The 24,418-nt window shown below is 39.2% G+C and overlaps 1 protein-coding gene across 1 annotated transcript in view; it reads left to right on the forward strand.

Moving 5' to 3' along the window:
• The first annotated feature begins 3,846 nt into the window (after nt 1-3,846).
• epha3 (eph receptor A3) overlaps nt 3,847-24,418 on the forward strand; it is a 77,359-nt gene continuing 56,787 nt past the window's right edge. Inside the window, exons 1-3 of the mRNA XM_076263605.1 lie at nt 3,847-3,970; nt 11,698-11,762; nt 17,346-18,006. Coding sequence (XP_076119720.1) covers nt 3,886-3,970; nt 11,698-11,762; nt 17,346-18,006 — 811 coding nt within the window. The 5' untranslated portion in view covers nt 3,847-3,885. The remainder of the gene's footprint in view (nt 3,971-11,697; nt 11,763-17,345; nt 18,007-24,418) is intronic.

Raw genomic sequence — 24,418 nt, forward strand, 5'->3', positions numbered from 1 at the left:
TAAATACTCATAATCTCCTCCCTGTCGAAAAGAATACACATGGAGAGGACACTGATGGACTCCAATGTTTGGCCAACAACAAGCACTAGTTCAACAGGGATTCAAATCCATGATACCAGGAGACCTATTTTCAAAAAAACTCCTAAACAAATCAGCAGAGAGAGAGAGAGAGAGAGAGAGAGAGAGGAGTTCAGGATGCCAACCAGACCTGTCCCACCAAAACATTAAGCCACTATAAGTTTGAAGTGGGGGTGAGCGGGTGGCCCATATGTAATTAGCATGAAGGAGGCTGAGAGCAAAAGAGCAGGGCCAGTCATAGTGATAGAAATGCCTGCTTGACTGTGCACATGCTGCTCTGTGGTAATTAACTGTATTTTGTAGGGTTTCAACAGCCTCTCATCCATGGCATGTAAAGGGGGAAAGTATGCTATATTTACACAGAAACAGACTGTTGTACACACACACACACAATGTACTTGTATTGTTTTCTGGAACTGCTTTATTTTATTATTTCTCAGATTTCCCAGATTAATGTTGATAATCATTGATAATCAAATTGACCTCTATAAACTCGTATTTATTCTCCAGACGTGTTACATTCAGGAATGAAATACAATTTAATTAATTTCTAAAGAACTACTTAAGACAACAAAACACACCATTGGGGCAAGCAGTCTATTCACTGCGAGGAGGACATTTCTTTATGACAGACTGGTGTTATTTTTCCCATTGAATTCCAGCTGTTTACCCTAAAATGTCAGATGTAATTATGAAAACCATAATTAATGACTTGGCATGTAAGACTTCCCTGGTTTTGGAGTGTTGCAGGCCTCAGCTAAACCAGGGTGGGTATTTAAGTGAGAACCAAACATTTGCAATCAACCGTTTCTCACAGTCTTCACTTTGGTAAATTTGTGTATACTGTAGGATAACCAATTATATGTGGGCCTTCCTCACTTTCCCTGTCAACCATTTGCACTATACATCCTACATACCCAGCTAGCAGAGTCTAATGTGTCATGGTCAAAGTGCAGAAATGCAGATGCTGTACAAGGGAGTGTGTAATTGCTTTGAGTGCACCCGCAAGTTAACAAATGTAGTGTTAATATGTGCTTCTTTTCCTCTGGGGGGCACTGTACTGTACATGTCTTTACACAGTTCCACACTGTTTTTCTCTGAAAGCCAAATGATTTCATTTGACCTCTGATAACCAGAATTTGAAGTTGTTGATTAATTACATTACACATATTAAACTAGTTAAATTGTATCACATTGTAAGTTACTTAATATAATTCTCTAAATCAGCATTATTGTAATATGTGAGGCAGCAAATGTTATATCCAAACTAAAATCATGTAGGTTGATGTACTGTAGTATTGACAGAAAATCCATTGCCACTGCAACTGTCTACATAATGTTATGAAGCAGAAGACATGGGCGTGACTGGCCAGTATGTTAGGCTAACTGCCTTCAGTGTTACTTTTCCTCCGGGATGGCCATGGGTGTCCTCCCATGAACAGATGAGTAACACACACAACTGTACATTTTGTCATGCTCAGATGGCAAAATTAAATAGTGACTGAATGACATTAAGGTGTACACAGTGTTTATCTTGATGATTGATTTTGATTATTGGATTCCTTAAAAAACAATGTACAATTTACATATAGCTATACTTAGTTCAGCAAAACTGATGCCACACAACTCTCACACGCTATAATAAGCTCTACACATGGCTCTTTGTGGGACCACACTCTTACAGACAAAACCTCAATAGCTTCAACACATCCAAACTGTGTTTCCCTCTTCTATTCCAGTTTAGCTGGTTTGCCTCCTTGTTTAGCTTTTCTTCCATAAATTAAACTCTAGACATGTTTACTTGTTAAATAGATTGTTACAGTTCGGTCCTTGTCTAACACTCCAACCCTTTGAGATCAGGAATCTGATGTGGAACAATGTCTGATAGGCTAAGCGGACTAGAGGAGAATTCAGTCTGGACTCTGGTATGGGAGTATCCCTTTGGGCTGTCTGGGCTTCTGCCCAGGTTTGTCAGACATTCCTTCTGTGTAAAAAAAAGATTGATTTAAACCAGGTTTTCATCATGGCATTTCATTGCAACTATCAAAGTAATTTGGTTTATTGCTGTCAAAAGCCTGATAGGTAGCGGCTGAGAGGAAAGGGAGGGAAAGGGAATGGCAACTGTGTTGGTAACATGTTTGACAATGGAGTGGATTTAGCTTAAAAAAGAAGAAAAAAAACACTGTAGCAATGTAACTGTATGTAGCCAGATGCTGCCCCACAACTACACAGAGTAACAGCCACAGACTAGTAGAAATATAATACATTAAAATACGTCACTCCCGATTTGAATGGATTGTTTTTTAAATTAATTCAGCATTATCTGAACACTCTTTAAGATTGGAACAGACTTTTTCCAGAGGGGTAAAAATGAAGCAAGATGAAATTAGGATATAAGAACATAAAAACATAAACAGCATACTAGCATACTGACACTCCCATCTAAGCAGTTTAAACTGTTAAATCCTCAAACTATTTTTCAGATATTTTCATTAATATTTCAGGTCACAGGTTTCAATTTGGTATAGTATAGTATAGTATTTTATAGTATAGTATAGTATAGTATACCGTAATATAGTGTAGTATAGTGGTACATTTTTGGTTTGCAATTCATAAATCGTGGTTCAGTACAGAAGACTGATTTAGGAAACATGATTGGCATATACCCAGTAAGACCAACTTTCTCCTGCTTTTACCTTGCCTAAATAATATACTTGCTTACAGGATTTTTTTTCCAATTACATGATATTCATGTGCATAGGTTTTAGACTTCCTTACTGTTTGCATACATAAACATAACTTTAACAAAATAAGAAAATGGCAAATAAAATGTTATGAAATAAAATACTACAAATCGACAACAAATTAATATAAATACACTTTGACAAGGACTGTACTAAATAAATATTAGTTTAGAGAAGTTCAAACTGTGATGTTCAGTCATTTTGATTCAAATAAACTGACATATCTTCCGGGTAGACTAAATGTTTTATTTGTCTTTATTACTTGTAGTGCATCTTAACACCAGTAAATATTACAGTTTATTTTCCAGAAGAAAGGAAGACAGAAATAAGAAAGCATGAAAAAAGAAATTAAATTATTCAACATAAATCCCTTTTTACCATGTTGTAAGAACAAATTTAATATCACCTATATATACAGCTTAACATTTTAATAATGATGACATACAATTACTTAGAATAAGAACCTAGAGCACAAATAATACATAGGCCTAGGCTATAGGCATACCTATCAAGAAAGCAAAAGTGAACCTGGATGACTTTTCATCTAAGTAACTGTGTTATGCATTGAAAAGGGAGAAATTATGATTGGATATGATAAAGAAACCCTAATGGCAACCTTGTAAGCATTGATGCCAATGTCCTTTACCAGCCTAAAGGAATGGCTGAAATCCTCATTCTACAGACATTATACTGTGGTTTCTTAATTTTAATTCCTTAGGCGCTGTACTGGTCTAATGCCTAGAGTTTCTGAAATTGCCCTGCTTGAAATGCCATAGGCCTGTGCCATGTTTCCTTACTTTCCTTCCATACCTCTTATGACGTGACCTCTCCTGAACTTCTGGGTCCTGACGTACAATGTCTGCTTTATAGGACCCAGCGGAAAAGGGAAGCCTTCGGCGAAGGCAAAGACGAAGGGAGCGCGCAGACTCCTCCTCATCTCCGGTGTCAAACTTGACATCAGCCTCTGAGCCGAGAATGGTAACTTGTGTCGGATTCGAAGCCCTCACATCACTGGCATGCTTCATGGAGTTATGTACCTCGTTTTGCCCTCTGAACTGCCATCATGGATTGCAAACCCTTAGTACTTTTTTTGTTTCTCTGCTTGTTTATTAGCCGCGCAGAACTCAGCATTCACCCTTCCAATGAAGGTAAGAATACGTTCGGAAGTAGAGATTCTGAGAGATGAAATTGCGCTAGTTAGAATAAATGGCACGCCATGGCTCCATTTGAAATTAGGTATGTAGAATGATTCTGTCGGAGTGGATGTAGCTGTAGCCGAAGTCTACAGGACGGTCAACACCAGACGTTTGGGTTCATATTTCAAATTTTTAATAGGCTCTGCGAGAACTGCCATGTGGTTCTTTCTGATGCAAAATGTGAGAGGAATTGGTGACTGATTTACTGTTCACGACACTCGTTAAATGAATAAATACCTTGGCTGATAAATTAAAGCGAGCACTTTGTCAATCCGACTTTAAAAGAGCAATGAACGATTGGCGGCCCCTGATCGTTACTGGACATTGTTGTGACAGCATAATCACGGCTCTCTAAATAGCCTGTGCTTTCCAAAAAAGTGAAACGATGTTCATGTCGGGCTACAGAACAAATCACTTCATATTTAAGATGAAATTTGGACGAGATCCTCGCCCTTGACTGTTTGCTCCTGTCGCATAGCTTTTATAATGCCTCATAGCCTATAAACACGCAAGTCGTCACTTTAGAAAATCAAACCTTTCTCTATTTCATTTCAATTTATCAATTACCATCTGGCCTTAAGAGTTTGTTTATATTCACGTAGCAACTGAAAGTAACAACATCGGAGTGTAAACAGTTGCATGCAGCCTTATCCGCGTGCTGGCTCTGAAGTGCCAAGTCAAGCGCTGCGCGAAGTTGGCACTTGCTAACACAAATGTTTGGCTCAGATATTCCTCCATGATATTACTGGTTTAAGTGCTGTATTGTGCCTGTTAAACTTAAACACAGCGAGAGAGAGAGAGAGAGACGCGCGCGCGCGCGCAACACACCCAAGTTTTTACTAGACACCTTCCTTTAGTTGGTTCTATCGGCCTCTTAATATAGCCTAAATACAATTCCTAATTGTGCCTTTATAGCAAAAATTGGTTGCCATCATTGTCACTGTTAAAAAAAACCTCCTAAAATAACAAATTTTTGTGTTGATTGTAACCTATGGCGATAGGATGATAGCCTAAAAATCAGGTTACAGTATTTCAAACGCGAATAGAGGAAACAAAAGTGTCAAATGATGAATCACAATAAATAAACTATCCTGTTAGTTTGTCAGCACTAGTAGGCTTCAAATCAGGACTTAACAAAAGTTTATAGGACTTAACCATAATATAGCCTACTGGCAGGCGAGGACTCAAAGACAGAATAGTGCACTTACTGTATGAGTATCTTACAAAATATAGAATTTGAGGACTGAATACTTAGCGAGCTTCTCTTGCTTATGCTTATGTACAAAATTTAGCATGGGAAAGTTTCGATAGACAGTTCTTTTAGGCAGGATAAAGTTGCTCAGTATTCGTAGCCTACAAGCTATGCCATTGTATACAGAATACTTCCAGCAAGTCGATTCACTTTTTTTGTGGCCTACTTGAACAATGATTTTAGCCTTTATATAGCCTACATAGGCATATAGCTTTCATATGATCTACCATGTGTGCTTGTTTCTTGATGTAAATTTTGGTCAGCAGGCTACCATATGGTTTTCTCGAGCTTATAAGGAAGATTAGGGCAACCATCTCAAAAGTTTTGATATCTGTCTTAAATTTAATAATTTGAAACACCTTATTTAATCAGAAGCTACTCTACCCATGCTCGTCTCAGTTTTATGTGGATTTAATACGTAGTGTAATGAGAAATAATGCCTCTAAATGTTGACCCATTTTATAGCCTTGTATGGTTTGACATGGTCAATTGTACAGGCTGGACAAATTAACTAGCCTTTGGGAGGGGGTGGACGACGCACACACACACACACTCCTAGACTCAGAAAAGACGAACATTTCTTTCGTTGCGTGTAGCCTACTGATATTAGGCCGCATTGTGATTGACTGTAATGTATTTTCTTCGAGGAAAGTGTGTAGCCTATCAGGGTGAATGATTCACCAGTGAGTGTCAGTATCGAGCCACATGGCTTTGAAATTCGACCGAACCCAATTGAACTGAAAAGAAAATAAGAAAGGGATGATTGACTTTTTCTGTCATAGGCCTAACATGTCGTTGAAAAAGCCATTGATAGTCACGCCGCATTGACTGACTGAGTTCAAGATGCAGAGTGCTGTGCACAGCAAATGTAAACGACACTGAAGAAAAGTTCAAATTAAATCGGCTATTTATCAAATACAACTATAAAGTAAAACAAAAACATGGCCTACTGAATGGCAATTGACTGAAATGTGTCTTGCTTGTATGAAGCAAATAGGCTTCTCGAGAAGGATACTCTTCAGGAAATCTTGACATCAAGCTGTGTTTGATAGAATTGTGACTAGAAATATCAAAACACAGCAACAATAGGGCCTAATGCAGACTCTTTGGTAGACCAAGATTTCCAAAACTTGCCATTTATATGTGACGCTATACTTTTGCCACCTCAAAACAGTTGATAGGCTAAAAGGCCTGAAAGCTGGTTGACCGAAAGGGCACTCCTTAAAATATGGGCGTTTAAAAAAAATGCTGCAGGCTATCTGCTCCGCATCAAAATGTAAAACTGGACTAAATAATATCATAGTCTACAGTAGGCTACGTCGAATAAGCCTACAATAAACTCATCTACTGAACCGAGTTCAGGCCCAGACACAATCCAGCACATTTTAAGCTAATGCAGATGTTAAACGCTTATAATGAAACACTGCCTTGATCCAATCAAATTTCTTCAATTTATTTATGCAGTCAAATAACAAGTAGTCCTAGGAAAGCGTAACATTTGCCTTCGATTCAACTTTTATGTTATCGTGTAAGCCTACTAACAATTACTTAAATGGTGAACTATAGGGAAATGTATGTTTTGTACAAAATGAACTTAGTCTATGGAGTTGCTGAGGTCACCACCTCTAAGTTAACCTATACATTTGTAAACCATAAGAACATATAGATAATAATTCGATGAAATATTGTATTTTGTTGGATTTTTTTTGGCGAACCATAGTTTAACTTTACCCACCCAGCTATTTATCCAGTCCGACGCACTGGCGCATTTTTTTCTTAACGTGTATGTGGATAGCCGGGTACAATTTAGATATTTTCTACTATGTTCTATTTTAGAACAGTCCTCAAAGCTGTATAGGTTGGATCTTCCAAGCAGCAGCAACAACAACAACAATACCGTAAAAAAGCAACATGACTGATTTGTCAGCATAGATGAAGCTTTGCACTAGATTAGGATTGTGTTTATTGTGTTATTTACAATTTTTTTTGTATTTGTATAGTTATGATAATTTAAAAAAAATATTTTGTGATTTAATTACTGAATAAATGATTTAAATAGCCTATGTTGACATATAGTTATGATTGAAACACCCCTTGTTGGAAAAGTCACCCTTTATAGATTATAGAGACCCCTTTAAAGGTTATAGCAAAATGTAGGCTATTCGTGCATTTTATTTTCAAACTTAAGAAAGAACACTTTAATGTGATCATAATTGAATTATTTTCCTATAAGCAACACAAGGAAAATGGAGGAAAGATACATGTTTTTTGTCTTTCAAACATGGCAGTGAATGTTGTGTTTAACAGGGAAAATGTCATTCACTTAGCAGGCTTTGTGTTGAACTTTCAGATAGCTTTATGAAAACTTGGGGAATGACTGCATTTTGATTCAGTATATTTCACTGGTTGTGTTTTTATCTCAAATATTAGTCAGATTACCAACCATAGCCTACTTTGAGAACCAGCTATACTATGCTAGTTAACCATACAAGTCCTAGGTGTGTTTAACAGTAACAGTAATATTCAACATCTTCCTGGGATTTGGATATTGCATAGTAAGAGAGGGTTTAAAACAGTGGTGTGATACTGAGAGCTGAGACCACGATCACAACAATGCATATTTACATGTGGTGCAGCCTCTAACACTTAGACAATCTATGGAGCTGCCTGGCATCCTGCTGGGGAAATTGACATTTTTTTCCCCGAGTTATGGCACCTGGGAGTGCTAATAATGTGTGAAGACTATGTATCTTGAGGTCTGTTGTGGTTAAGCAGGCCATCGGGAAGGCCAGCCCTACTCAGTACTGGCTAGTGGAGACTGACGGAGGAAGGGCTGTGAGCTGTGGACACAGGGGTAGCAGAAGCTATAGCTTCAGACACAGCAAGACTGAACTGAATAATTCATGGCCTGTAGTTTAATACTTCATTGCCATCATGCCACTGTAGGTGCAGCCAGTTAGAGTTGTACCCTTGCATATGAATTTGTGATTTCTGTTTATTTATTCCCTTTTAATCCTCTGTAATTGTCCGTTTAGTTGACCTTTTATGGATTTGAAATGTGTAACATCATCCGTTATTTGCATGTTGTAATGGAGTGTTTAGTGACATTCAGAATACGGCTTAGATTGAACATACCACTCTGCCATCATGCTTTCGTTATTACAGCTGTATGATGTCACCTCACATGTTGATGCATAATTATATCTATAAACACCAACCATCAACATATTGACATATCAGATTTTTAATGTCAAAGCTAGTTGTTAGGCTGTCTGAGAGATCTTGGCTAAATACACGTCATTGGTTCTCTCAGTTGTCAGTGTCAGTCAACGGCCGCAGCTACAGCTTTATATTCAGGGACATTCGCTTAGTAATGTTGAGGAAAAATATAGAGCCAGACAAAAAATATAGAGTTGTGCTCATTAAGAGATATGCTCATTAAGCATGCTGATGGGTAGAACACAATATTGCTAGGTTAGCAACTGTCGCCAAAAGTTTATGGTTAATCTCACTGAACTTAAAAAAAAAAAAAAAAAATTAAAATACATTTTAGATGCATTTTTTCCATGACTAATATGCTCATTAGTAGGGGTGAGACCAAATTTCGAGTATCAAAATATCGTTGCAGCATTGCAGTGATATGTTATCAATACGCTGATGCAAAATATTTTTACTAAAACATGTAGTAACTCAAAAATGGAATTAACCACCAATTGGGCTTACTAGTCACTGCTTCATGAGTCTGTGGTGGCACTTGAATGAGGGTAAATGGACAATGAGGAAGAAACTCACAGGGAGAAATGGCATACAATGCAAAAACAATACTTTGTTGTATACTAAATACATAATTCCTGATTTTTTTTCTTCAGTTGCACAGATTGTGATGTATGGAGTAGGATGTTCAAATATAGCTTAGTTGGTGTATGTGATACCATCATTATCATGGACATTGTGGCAGTATTGTGTCGTGAGTTACAATGTTAATCTGTTGATCAGTTGATCCAAAGATTTATGTATTTCTCAGTAAGGGTGAATGCATTTTTGAAGGTCCTCTGTTTATCCAGCCAAGTCAGTGGGTTAGCTGAGCCAGCGATAGGGGAAGGTCCAGTGTACAGCATGAGGGATCAGCGTATAGTCTCCGAAACACGCTCCCTGAATCCTCCTCTGCTTGTCTCCAGAATCTTTTGAAAATAATCTCCTGACCCTACTGTGAGTCTCACACTCACCCTTGAGACGCTTTTAATGAAGCCAGACCTCACTTGGTCTTCAGGCTCATGGACTCAAGGCCCTGTTACCACATGAGTCTGCAGATTTTCATATCTTAATTCAGATAGAGATTTAATTAACTACCTGAGAGGATGAAGGTCATCAGAAACTGTGAATGGTGTCACATATCATGTGGGAGCAGAACAGCTTTGTCATATGCATTATCGGTCTCCTAGTCATGTTTTTATTCAAATATTTTTTTACATTTCAAAGGGGATGATAAAAGACAACAAAATAATCAATTTTCGCAGTGATGACTCAACTCCTACATGTTTTTTTAAATGAGTGCAAAGTTTAGTTCCATTTCTCACTTTCGTTGATAGTTCGATCGTGGTGCCTTGTGTCAATGAAAGGAAAACAATGGCTGTTGGTGCAGGAATGATTTATCAGCAAGATTGATGCCCATGGGTTTGTCTGTGGTTGCGATTCTGGATTAGTGTGTCTCTCCCCTATTGATTTCCCTGTTTTACCCCATGTTATTTGTTCTCAGAGATGGGCATTGAGGTTGCTATTAATAATTGTACTTACCGTATAGAATTGTGCATCTGTGAGGGGAGCTGGGAAGGGTTACTAGCCGCTCTGCCCCCACTGTGGCAGAAACTTTCACTGTTATTTCCTGCCTCTTACAGCTGGAGAATTTGCTTCACCAATATAGCCATCTAATTTTCTGCTCTCAAATTCCCCTGGTCGGCTCAATTTGAGACGTTTGCCCGGCTCATTGAGAAAGTTAAATTGGAACCAATGGAGCTGGATGTGAGCTGCTATTATCTGACAGAAGCAGATAGCTTTATTACAGTTAATAGAAATCAGTCTACTGTATATGCACTGCCAGCTGGCGGCTTCTCAGGTACAGCCCGTTTTTCTGGGCAGATTTTGTCCTGGAGCTTGATTATGGTTTCCCCTATCCTGCATCTTGTCAAATAAAAATGTGTATAGACCACCACCATTTTCACCATTATTTTAAGACAGTTTCCTATCCACGTCTTTGATATCACTTTTAGTACAAGTTTTAATGATTGTGTTTGTTAACATTTGTCAAATTACTAACATTACTAATTTATATCCTTTGATATATTTTAATTCCATTGCTTACGCTAACATATAGCTATATGTTTGTCATAGCACAAAGTTGAATAAGGGTGCAAGTTTGTATGCTTCACCTGTATTTTATATTTTATTAAAATGCCATTCAGTTCTCTTCAAACACTTTCTTTTGGGTGGCGTCTGTATGGTGGCAGGTTGTTGTCAGTGGGGTAGAGGCCAGCGGTCCACACGTCAGATGTGATTATGAGTTTACTGTACCCCCATTAAAGCCTTTGTTCTTTTCTCTGGCACAGAGAGTGTAGTCCAGCCAAGGCACAGATGCATGTTATATTCTTTGGCCTTTTAGACTGATAAATATTTGATATGTCATTAGTACACCCTCGTGTTTTCTTTCCAAATGGAAATTAAAATAGCGTATTCTAAAAGCTATTACTTAAAGCATTACTTAAGCTTTAGAGTTGCATTTTTAAGTCCCATTTTACATACATTTTCCTCATGTAGTTATGCTTGGATTCTGTACATACTTTCTTATTGAATTTGAAGCTCATACCTTATAAATACATGTTTTACATTTGATGTCATTGACCATCTCAAAAGTAAAACTGGTGTAGTCTTTCAGTGGCTAATCAGCCCATTGCTGAAAAAGTATTGGGTTTCATTTAGATGACTCTTGTCATACAATGGGAACCGTTTGTGAATCCTTTACCTTGTTTCAGATGCCTATCAGTGCAATAACACTTACAAAGGAGTCGATAGGACAGATATCGACATGAGAGACACCACCCACTGGTCAAGTTTAAAGCGGCACTGAAGCTGTGAAGAGGGAATAATGGGTTTCCCGTGTAGCGGACTCTTCACAACACTACACAATCACTGCCCCTTCCCTGATTCTGGGCTTTGATACGAGCCGATAGAGAATGAGCTGTTTCCACAAAGGGAAGAGCCATCCACTGTTTGTTTGATTTTGTGGAGTCATGGCAGTGTTGCAGCTGTGTAAATACCCAGTTGATCAGAACAGTACGACATCTCTTATGGGAGGGGTGGTGGGCTAATTGAGGCTAACAAGTAATGGAGACTCATTTGTCGGTCTTCTCTTCCTTCTCCTTCTTTTTTGCAGTGAACCTACTGGACTCTAAAGCAAGTCAAGGGGAACTGGGATGGATTTCCTACCCATCGCATGGAGTGAGTATTGACAAGAGGATTAATTCCCATTCTAAATGTCCTGGCCCTTATAAAATGATCAAGGTGATGATATAATGACATGGGGTCTGTTGATGATACTGTTTGTGCTGCAGAAGTCATTGTAAAAGAACCATTGCAGATCATGTAGTAGAAAAACAGAACCAAACAGCAGGGAAACAGCGAGAAATACTCCCCTAAGGCTTGTACAGTAACAAGTCTCTTGACTAATTTATCTTTGTTGTCAGAGACCCAAGGTCATAACTTCCGGTAATGACCATGTTTATTTGTTCAACAATGAAAGTACTGGCCTCCTGGGCTCCTCAAATTAAACCTTTTTCAAAACTTTATTAAGTGTTAAAATGACTTGTTGGCAGTTGCTGAAGGTAATCCAGTAATTCGTTCCATAAAGCTGCCAGACCTGGTTTCCCTTTGCTCTTTTTATAGTTGGCATTGTAAAATATACAAGAGGAGAGAAAAGGAGAGATGCAGAGAGAGAAAAACAGAAATAACTTTTTGGTTTGAACGTAATGGACAACACTTATATTTGCTTAAGTAGGCCTATGTCATAGACTGGTCGCTTGAATAGCCGTCACTGTCAGATAACATGCAGCACGGAACCAAAGAAAAGTGAGTTCAACCTGAATGAAGAATCACATTAAGCCCAAAAGCAATGGCCTCGAAATGTCAAAAGACCCATTATTAAAGCTGTTAAAAGAGTGTGGGGATGATCAAGCACTCAAGGTGGATGGTGAATTTCCTACGGCTTTTTCCTAACTGATCTTAGACCAATATGAAACCGCATGCCCTCAAAAATGATTTCTAATAATGTAGCCGTACACTGCTGACACTAAGGGATGGCATCCCTGCCTTCTGCGGGTGTAAGCACAAATGGCTCCGGTTAAAGCAAATTAAGAGCTAAGCCCATCGGACGCTCCCTCAGTGTGCGTCCGCCTGCTCAGATAAACTGCAGCAAATATAAATCGGTCGTGTGCAGACAGCACTTTAAACACACCACCCTGTTTATTATGGCCTCCCCAAATCGCATCAGGGCTTCGGCCTGGGATTCATTACCTCCCCCAGCAACTGGATTACTGTGTGTTTGTTCCATGATTACCCATCGTCCGTCTGAACTATCGCATCAGCAGGCCTCTCCTGCCGCTGAGCTGGAGGTCCAAGTCATTTCCGCGAGCTGACGCTACTGCCTGAGTCTGAGAGGATGTAGATTGGGGGACTTGATTAGGAATTGCAGATTAGGATTTAGAAGCACTTCATCATAAGGATGCATCAGGAATGCTAATACAGCTGCCTCACCTGGATGACAATGTGCCAGGCCTGTTGTTTGTCTCAGGCTCTTGGCCTCTGCTATAGGCGCTTGCGTCCATTTCACATGATTGAATAACAAGAAGAGGACATTTTCCCTTGTGCACAGATCAAACTCAGGAGCAACAGACAGCTAAACTAATGTCATGCTGTAAGAAAAATGAGAAATGATTGAACACATTTGGCAGTGCAGAGTGGTAGATGATTTGACGTGAGCGTTGCCTCAATTCAAAGCCAAAAGAAATTCTTCTTTGTTCACTATTTCTCAGGCCTTACTGTATAAAGAGAAAACTGTATTTTCTTTCAATTTTCTACAATGTTTGAAATACCGAGAAATTCTTTAATTTGTTGGAAGCAGTTAAAACTGGGTGTTCCAAAATATTCAGTCTGAAGCTGAAGTTTAATACAGTGAGACAAATTAGACCGGGAACAGAAAATATCATATTCCTCTTTGTAATTATGCAGTACAATGATCATAGTTCTGGAGAGATGATTATTAAGTGTTTTACTTTCCAGAATGAAAACTGAAAAGTCTCCAACTGTACAAAAGTGCAAAGAACCACCCCCGCCCACCCACCCATAATCAGAGATTAATGCCCAGTGTGCAAGTAGAGAGGTGAATAGAAGTTTGCCTGTGTGTTATGGTCGTGTGATGAAAAGCCATTGATGGATATGCTACAGTTGTCACTGACCCAGCACAGGAAATCTTATCTGGAGAGGCTTGGGGTCCTGGCCATGGTGTGGGGACTGTGCTGTCTGTAGGACAGTCAGCAGACAGTCAAAAAAGCTCAGGTTCATTCTGTCCCGAGCTTTTTTTACATTACATGAAATAATTAACCATTAATTAGAAATGAAAATAAAATGTACGAGCGGCCCTTTGTAGGCGATAATTGCCATAGCAACTTTCTAGTTTCAGGTCAGAAAAGAGCTGCTATGCTATAGGAATTCAGAGATATTTTTCTACAGACTGCTGTCGGTGCATTCCCTCTATATTATATCGGAGTTATGTTCATACTTTGTTGCAAAAGACGTCTATTTAGTTTGTGTATTATTGCGTTTCTCAACCAGATGGGGATCCCGAGAGCAAACCATGTTAAGGGTGCCTTTAAATACAACATTAATATTGGACATATGTTTGGAACATATAGGTAACTAATATGCAAGAAAAATAAAAAAGAGAACCAAAAATATTACTGTCAAAACAGCATAGTATAAATCTGGAGTTTAGCTATGTGAAGTTGGGTCACTTGAGACCTGAACTTTGACCTTGTTCACAGGTGTGACCCCAGCCCTCCCTGACTTCTGTTCTCAGTGTCTGAATGTCGTTATATATCAATTAGGGTGAGGGTGAACTTGGCCAAGGGTTCAGACTCGCTTGTTTCTAGGGGGGACCTCCAAGCCGTCCACTTGCCAGTATGACTCCTTCTCTGTGTGCCTATACATGAATGCCTGTTAGAGAATACTCCTCTAGCGCCCTTGGTGAATAGAGAGATACATAATAGAGTCCCATGAACCAGATCCATAATTAACTCTGACCTCAAATGATATAAACATTTCCAACAAGATTAGATGTAGTGTAACTGGTGCTGTATGCATATATGTATCCTGGAGTTGCACATGTGACACCAGCAAAAAGGCCACAGTAAATGTCAGTCCTTTTTAACTAACACAGTGCAATTGTAATATGAGAGAGGGGTGGATTATAATTTTATTACATATCTCTGTGAAACATAAGCTCTCCTTGACTTTGTCCAGCAGTACCAGGGAATCTATTAGTTGAAAGTATTTACCATTTGGCCAGTCTTCACAGTGAGAGTACGCAGGGGGCTGGTCAACCAGGCTCTGGCCAAATGTGCCAACTGCTGATTTCAATGTTGTTCTGCTCTGTGTGTTGCTTAAAGAGGCTTACAATTGTAAAGTATTATTTAAACAAAATGCTTCAACTCAGTCTTTCAAGTGTTAAATTGCAGAATAGACAACATATTTTTGTGTAGATACAGTGCCCAATTCTGGTTCCACTGTTTCAAGACTGTGTCAGTGGTCTTTGAAAAATGTTGAGGTGACATGAAAAATCAGGAGAACTAGTATCATATGAAGCAAAGCTTTTTTTTCCACGGGTGTAAAGGTGGAGGGATGGGACTGTGCCATAATGATGTCATCTATGGCACAGGACAACTCATGAAATACTCTAGTCTCCAGTGTAAGGCCCATACATCTATATATGACATTTCATTTATTTTGGCAATAGTGGTTTAAGTACAGTCATTCACTGCAATATGATCATGTACTGCTGCTAGTGCACCTGGATTTCATTTGCGACATCAGCTACTCTTAAAAACTAAGCTGGCAAGTACCTAATATTATGACAGTAATGTAGACAAATCATCACATATATTTTGACATGTATTTTCCAGTATGGAAAAATAACTCATGCACATAAGCAAATTTACATTACTACTTAATTTGGACAACATACCAGACTTTACGCTTCATGTGAACTTGAGTCATACTTGATATTAGTATTGGGTCATTGTGGCCTTAAGCCCTTACAAAGTGGGTTAGGAGTCGGTACCAAAATACAATCCTACTGACACTCTAATTAGGCTTCCATGTGGATCTCTGCAGCAGATAAAATGAATACCTGGCTCCATACTGGATAATCAGCGTAGGAATGTGGTGAATATTCCTTCCAACAAAATAATAGAGGTCACTGAAATGGATAAGGCCTGTCTGAGCTCAAATCTAGTTTTTAAAGAATTGTATATGAAAGTGAGTGATTAAAGGCAGGGACACAACCAATATGAAATCCCACGGCCCTTGAATCATTTGCTCCTCGGACTCCTTGGAGCCCTAATATATTTTCCCTGGTCTGCCAACGATGATAATTGCATTTTTCCACATTTATAGAGAATGAAAGCCCATAGCTGTAAAGAAATGATAATAAAAAAACAGAATAAAACAAAAAATTCAAAGCAAACACATTTCTGAGAGAAAATCACATAGTACTGTTCTCTTTCTTGGGTGTTTCATTTATGAAGGCCACAACTAAAGTATAAATACAGCCATTCTTCAGTCTGGGGGCACACTTGCCCCGTGTGGTAATGAACATCTCACAGCCACTTAAGAGGGACTGTTTCACTCAACTAAAGGCTTTTATAAACTATGGGGTGAGGGGGAGCCAGACGCTTTCTCTATCATTGTAATAGAAAACACAGACGCTCAGTTCATCATTTATAACCACTTTGTATACGTTAAGCCTGAAAGCTTCATGATTCTGGTCTTGGTACAATGTGACTTGGACACAGTGTATGACAAAACACTCTGCCGTCACACTATCATAACTCAAGCTCCTCTTACAGTAGAGACATTTTTGTGAGGTGCACCTCATTTATTTTATAGAACATTAATTAATGATGGCTGACCAAAGGAAAATTAATTTGAATCAATTGATTTCTATGAAATGTGTTGTAAAATGAATCTACTTTTTGCATTTTTCTTTTGAAATATATACTTTGTATACATTCAAATATTTGTTTACATGTGAAAGTGTGTAGGACTACAAATAAATTCAACACACAACAGTTGTAATGGAAGGTGAATGACATTTAAAGTACTCAAATATTAAGGAAAAACAGATAAGGTCTTGGTTAGGGATGGGACAAAATATTGATATGGCAATATATTAGATTTGCGATATGTTATCGATACACTGGCACCAAATATCAACATTTTTACTAAAATATAAAATTCTACAATTCATATTCTAAACAGACTCATCCACCAATATATTGAGTATTGCAGAATTGCTGTATCTTGATATTATTGTTATTGTGGGCAAAGACAGATTCATGAGTTACTCAGTAACTCTGTGATTCCCACTCCTAGTCTTGATAGATAAGGATGTACCTTACAGAACCAACCAATTAGAAAGGTGGGAATAAGATGTTAAGTCTGTTACACTTGTGAAATTTCCCTTTCACCTTGTTTGCTTTAGTGTAGGTCATAAATTATTTCCCTTTAATTCTCAAAACATTATAACTAAATGTTCCTTCTGTATGAGATACTTTGGTATGGAAGTTTGGTATGGACCAGTTCACAGTTTCTAATATAATGCACACATGCACTTTTATGAGATCTCTTTCTTACAAAATGCTTTGCCTGTCTCTTAATGGTACACTTAAGCACACTGCAGTAAAGTTGTACTTCATTTTTCTTGTATGTTGTGAGTCATGTGGATTCACATACCTGCTCTTCTTTTCTCAGTGGGAAGAGATCAGTGGTGTGGATGAGCACTATACACCAATACGCACCTTCCAAGTATGCAACGTCATGGAGTACAGCCAAAACAACTGGTTGAGGACCAATTGGATCCCACGCAACTCTGCCCAAAAAATCTATGTGGAGCTCAAGTTCACCCTCAGAGATTGCAACAGCATCCCAATGGTCCTTGGGACCTGCAAAGAAACCTTCAACCTCCATTATCTGGAGGCGGATGAGGATCAAGGATCCAAATTCAGGGAACACCAGTTTTCCAAGATTGACACTATTGCAGCTGACGAGAGCTTCACACAGATGGACTTAGGGGATCGCATCCTCAAACTCAACACTGAGGTGCGCGAAGTGGGGCCGGTCACCAAGAAAGGCTTTTATTTGGCCTTTCAGGATGTGGGGGCTTGTGTTGCACTTGTTTCGGTGCGTGTGTACTTTAAAAAATGCCCTTTCACAGTGCGAAATCTCGCTATGTTCCCTGACACCGTGCCCATGGACTCCCAGTCATTGGTGGAGGTAAGGGGCTCGTGTGTGAACAACTCGCGAGAGGAGGACCCACCCAAAATGTACTGCAGCACAGAGGGGGAGTGGTTGGTGCCCATTGGGAAATGTCTGTGTAACACTGGCTTCGAAGATCGTGGGGCAGCCTGTCAAGGTATTGACATAATGTTTGTAGTCTCTCTCTCTCTTTGTCTGTATGTCTGACTGTCTCTCTCTGTCTCTCTCTCTCACACACACACACCACACCACACACACACACACACACACACACACACACACACATGCACACCCACTCTGTTTCTCTCTCCTTTTTTCTGTTTTTGTTTACCTACAATAACTTTCTCTTAGTTTTTCTTACATTATTTAATTGTCCTTCTATCTTGCCATTTCTCTTTCATTGCCTGTAACTCTCTCAGTCTTCCTGCTCTCTCTGTCTCTTTCTATTTGAATTACTATTTGCTCTGTTTCTCCCCACATATCATTTCATTTCACAGATCATTTTCTCCTTTTTATCAGCATAATGTTCTGGCACTATCCTTCATATGAGAAGTAAATGTGCAGCACAATTTCTCCTTTATGTGATGTTGTTGATTTCCATCTTTATTATCCATTCAATATGTGACACTTTTCAGACATAGTAGATGCCATGTTAAATTGGTGCTTAATTTCAAGTCCAACACTCCTCAAATCTGACTCTTTTAGTTTAAAAAATCGTACCAGAAAATAATGACTATAGTTTGTGTAGTTGTCTGTGTGTACTGGTGTGTATGATGGGCAGCCAATGGCAGAGTATGAGTTATAACTCTTTTTGCCAAATAAGACTTTGAGTCTATTACTTTGTATCTGCGTTGGGCTACTGTTCTTTTGGAAGCTTGACAAGGTAGCTGTTTCAACAATCCAACAATCTGGGATTCAGCTTTGCGTGCTCTGTGTCTGTTTGCCAAAATAGCTTGACTTTCTGAATGTATTTTTGTCCCTTGTGATTTTGAGAATAATGTAAAAACAGAAATGAAAAATTCTGTGTTTGGACCAGTTGATATCTTTGCTGTTTATGTTTGTGTAGTTTGTGAGTGAAATATTTCTTTAACTCTTATGTGTGTGTTAGTGTGTGTGTGTGTGTGTGTGTGTGTGTGTGTGTGTGTGTGTGTGTGTGTGTGTGTGTGTGTGTGTCTGTGTCTGTGTCTGTGTCGGTCTGTCCATCTGAGGTTATGAGAGAAGTAGAGGAGTGCTTCAGAGCACTGATAATAAATTGGCTGGCAGCTGGCTTTCAGGGAGCCTGGCCTCAGCCTGTGGTATTATTTGAGCTAAGCCATCTCCCAAGGGAGCTCACCACAGCTCATAAAGTGTTCAATGTCCCCCCACTCCGCTCTGACTTGCTGAAGAGATGTTTGGGGATTTTAGAATGTTGTATTGAGTTCTGAAGAACATTTTCTGGATGTGAACGTATTTCTGATTGGCGTCAGCCCTTCACTGTGAATAGAAATGCCTTACATTAAGGTTAGCTGTGGAATTGAATATGCTGAACAGCTGCAATAATGGCTGGTTTGGATCAAGGACATGTATGAAACTAAATGCTGTGTTAATAACAATAACCATATATTTGGTTCCATTCACTTCTATTGGGCTCTTAGTGGTTGAGTAGGTAGTATGAGGAGCTGGAAGAGCAAATGGCCTATAGCATTGAATAGTGTATTACAGACATGTGCGGGTAACTGGGTAAACGCAGGTGACTCGTAGAGAGACCTCAGACATGGAGAATGAGTGAGTGTAAGGGCCCGTCCCATTTCTCCCCCCTTAAAACTTCCACTTGGTTTTGATTGCCCTCAACATTAAAGCCCCCTCGACAAGGGAAGTGGGGGTGAAGATCTTTCCCTATGAATTAGGACACCACTATATGCAAATTTAGCGTAGCGAACGTGCTCACCTACGTCACGCGCAGCGCTGACGTGTCTACCGGTAGTAGCCTGCTACTATTTTCATTCAGGAACATGCCCGTTCCAGCGGTCATTGTTGTGTGGGCTGTGCTGGTTTATCTACGTCTGGTTAATCAACAAAGACATTCGTGTTCATGTGAACGCCAGAACACACATCCTAAATATTGACGAAACTACCCAGATTCATTTATAACGTTATTTGATGGGCAGACTCTCTCAAAGCAATCAGCAGATATCATGAACATCGTCAGATAGCTTCGTGAGATATTTTCTAACATTAGTGTTCAAAACTCAACAGTCCATCAGATGTGCATCAAACTAACATATTCCAACATATTTCGAAATTTTAATATGCTTATTTGCGAAAATATATGAAAACATTGACCGACTCACTGAGCTCGCACGGTTCCTGGGTAATTTCATTTCCCACTTCGTTTTAAGCCTGCATCGGTCCTGGCTATATTTTGAGGGTTGATTTTAAGGGGAAAATAGCACTTCCCCTTGCTCCCTAAAGTAATGGGACACCCTAGCCCTACACGTGCACGCGCAAAAACGAGGGTTAGGGCAAAAATCTAGGGGTAGGGGAGGTATTGGGACGGGCCCTAAGATGATGGTCACTGACTGTTGCAAAAATTGTAGCAAACTAATTGAATATGCACGTCTGACGGAATCAAATAAGCTGTTGTGGGAATCATGTCCACTTGAGAGGATACCATGCATGCAGAGAGCCCTTGTTTGATACACTGAAATTATTCTTTCCAAAAGCACACAATGCTGTGTATGCACTTTAAAGAACATACATTTACCAAGGTGCATGTTTATATCAGAGCAACTTTACATAAGAGATGTGTCCTTTTTGCCCTTTCCCCTCTAACAGTATGAGTAGTAAAATGTGACTTCAGCCAAAAGTGTCTTTCACTGAAACTGAATACAAATGCTGGTGCCTTGGAGCCTGACCATACATTTCAAACAGCTCTGCATGGTCATGCATTTTTCCAGACATAGCTTTTTTCATTGTGTGGTTTGGCTTGAAACAAACAGGATTGTTGCCGCTGAAGGTGACTGACTTGCGCAATTTATCAATCCAAATTGAGAGCTGTGGCATATTTGGCATCTGTACTTGCAAAAGCAAGTCTTTGTTTTAAGAACACAGTAATGATATGGAACGAAATGAGTCAGACACGCTGAATGACTGATTGATTGAAAGACTGATTCTATCAGGGAGGTAAAGCGTGGCACCATCATTAAGATTGCCCTGTCAGTAAGATGACTGAGACAAACTGCCGAAAGACACATCAGCTTTAGATTTGCGTAGCATCACTGTGTTAGCATGTTTGTGTAGAGTTGTGTGAAAGTTTCAACGTATTTGACAATCTCTTATTAGTTTCGGGGCAGGCTAATGGAGGCTAATAAGGGCTTGTGTTACCAGCACAGGACAGCTGCACCTTCACTTCCAAAGCCTGCAAGTGCATAAAGAAAGGGCTTGTCTGGGATATCTTTCTGCAGCCTCGCTGTGTTAACAGATTGATCGCTGCAGTGGAGATTAAGACATTCAGAGGCATTCAGAGGTGTGCTTCACAAACCCACTTTTGTCACTCTGGTTGTTAATCTATGTCTTGGTTGGCTGTGACACTGCTGGGTTGGGAGGCTGAGTGCCTCTTGTGAATATTTCATAGAGCAGAGACACATACTGTTTCCTGCTTGATACTGTCAGCGTGTATGCACTATGTGAGCCTAAATTACTCATACTGTCTGTGTGAAGACTTATGTTTGGTGTATGGAAGAGTAGCTTAAATTCTCACCATTTGTAGGCTATGGAAGGTGAAAAGCAGCAGCAGATCATGACACCGCTTTGCATTGCTTTGCTTTGCTTTGCTTTGCTTTTACAGCTTTGCAGTCTTTGAAGAAAAGTCTTCCTCTGTTGGTGTACGCTCGAGTGTGTGTATTTTTGTGTGTGTGTGTATTTGTGTTTATACAAACTAATTATATTCTTGTGTAAAACTTACCAACAGAATGAATGTTCCAGTGTGGAAACATATGCTCTGTGTTACAAGGCAGATAAAACATGGAATGTCTCATTATGTGTAGACCTGCTCAGTTTAGAGCTTTAGAGCGCGTAGGAAACCCTATAAAGACAAAAGATACCCATAGATAAATTGAAGGTCACATTAATTAGGCCCTTCTGCTTCAGGAAAGATGTTAGAATCAGGAGGAGGTAAGTCTTAACTGGATTTTATATTCGTCAATGTTTCCAGCAGGAGACCTACTAAGGCAGCACAACAAGTACAGAATTCACCTTTCGTTGTTCTTGAACCCTCCATTCTTCCCAGCTTTCACGCCAACTGTGTGTTTAACACTAGTGCTCACAATGAAAACTCTTGGCTCAAATAAAGGCTTTATCTATCATCGTAACAGAATGAAGCAGGTGAACTATCTGCAATCTGTGTGAAATTCCTTAAACCATAATTTGATCTTAACACAACAAATAAAAAAGGCTAAACGGGCCGGATGTCTGTCTGTTTGCTGGCCTTCCCATGTTCACAGCTGCTACAGATCTCCTTTGAGAGCGGCAATGGTTTACATTCCTGCAGGATTTACCAGGATATACAATCCGTGCGCCTGCTATCCCTGATTAGTTATCAGATCTTATTAATGCCAATGAAGAAAGTGCAATGGGTCAGTTTAACAAGCCACTAAATACTTTTGGTATGAAAACTGCTGGTCTGAAGGTTGAGTGTGATACAGAATGACACTGAGAATTTGTGTTTTCAGAGACATTTGAGTACTGATAGGCTAATATGACGCCTCTACTTGTGGAAGCAGCCGCAACTATCCAGGTTTAGTGTCCACATTTGCATCTGCTACTCTCTGTGAGTTGAGCTGCTGATGGTTTTTGCTTTGATGATGCTTTGTCCAGTGGAAAAATACAGCAAAAAATACAGCTCTTTTCTATTTAAGGAGAAGGAGTGCATCAGAGAGTGTCAATTATTTTTGAAAACGTTTGTCCGTTCTTTTCTTGCTTTGGAAAACATGTTTGAGATAATAAATATGGACTTAGTTCTGTAGCGTGCGGGCTCAGCAGGGTGGGGGGTGTTTGCGTGCAGTGGTTTGTTTGAGGCCGTGCAGGACCGCTAATTAATTTCCGTACTCTTGATTGCCAAGGCTGTAGCTCCCGAATGCATAGTTAGGTTAGTGTGTGCTCAACACAGCAGACACAATTAACTGGCTCACTATAATCAAAATAAGGCTTCACATCCGCTGAACCCTCCCATATTTTCAAGCTCACTAACATGAACATTTGTCAAGTATTCATCCTGGCGTATTTGCATTTGGTCTGAATTATATTTAACTGCAATAAGCTTATGTCTGTGTTGTGTTGCATCTATGGAAAGCAATGTAATTTCCATACGCCATTTGGGTCTGCTTTTGAGGTGGCTTCAATGTTATGGAAGAATATTAGACTCAAAAGTTTTGTACGTGTGTATCACGTTTTGAAACTGTAGAAATTATTTGTAACTGTAAAAATGATCTGTACAAGTAATTGTCAATATCACAAATATGCCCTACACTTACAAATCTATTCTACGGGTACGGATCGGTTTTACAGCTACAATTCATATTACAGTTAAAAATATTTTACCATTACAAATATATTCTGCAATTACAAATCAATATTCTACGTACAAAAAGTTGTCCTACAGTTACAAATCGTTTCTGCAGGTGCACAGACTTTTGCACCACCTTAAGAAGCGTCTCATATGTATTGTGTGTGTGTGTATCAGGATTTGTAATTGTAAAATGATTTGTGATTTAACAAAAAATAACACAAACGATTTTAAGTATTACTCATGTGTCCTTCACTTACAAATATATTCCACAGTTACTAAACCTTCCACAGTTGTTGTCTTTCAATTACGAAACTATTCTGCCATTACAAATCTCTGCCGCTCACACAAGTATTTTCTGCAAGTGTACGAATACTTTTGAGACTGTTCTGGCACTTCCTGTTGAATAGCCAATGGCGATGATCAGGATTGGCTAGCCAATCAGGAATCTAAGTTCTCTAACCAGTTTTACAGTTACAAATATTGATGCACACACACACAATACATATGAGACACTTCTCATCCCTAAGGTGGTGCAAAAGTCTGTGCACTTGCAGAAAAGATTTGTAACTGTAGGACAACTTTTTGTGCGTAGAATATTGATTTGTAATTGTAGAATATGTTTTTAATGGTAAAATATTTTTAACTGTAGGATGATTTGTAGCTGTAAAACTGATCCGTACCTGTAGAATAGATTTGTAGGGCATATTTGTCATTTTGACAATTACTTGTACAGATAATTTTTACAGTTACAAATAATTTCTACAGTTTCAAAACGTGATACACACGTACAAAACTTTCGAGTCTAATATTCTTCCATACAATGTTTTATCATTCTGTATGATTAAGCGTGATGACTCTAGATGAGGATGGTAAGAGGTCTTACGTGACTCTGTCAGATCACATGCTGGGTGCTCTCTGTTCATCTCTGCCCCAATGTCTCTGTGGTTTACTCTCTACTCTCATGCACACATTTACTGACCATTCATCATACTCCACATCTATGGCCCTATCTACACACTGCACA

Source organism: Alosa pseudoharengus, unplaced genomic scaffold (assembly GCF_046254945.1).
Source record: "Alosa pseudoharengus isolate Yale_2024_CS ecotype anadromous, Long Island Sound unplaced genomic scaffold, YU_APseudo_1.1 YU_APseudo_1.1_scf_3, whole genome shotgun sequence".
Taxonomy (NCBI): Eukaryota; Metazoa; Chordata; class Actinopteri; order Clupeiformes; family Clupeidae; genus Alosa; species Alosa pseudoharengus.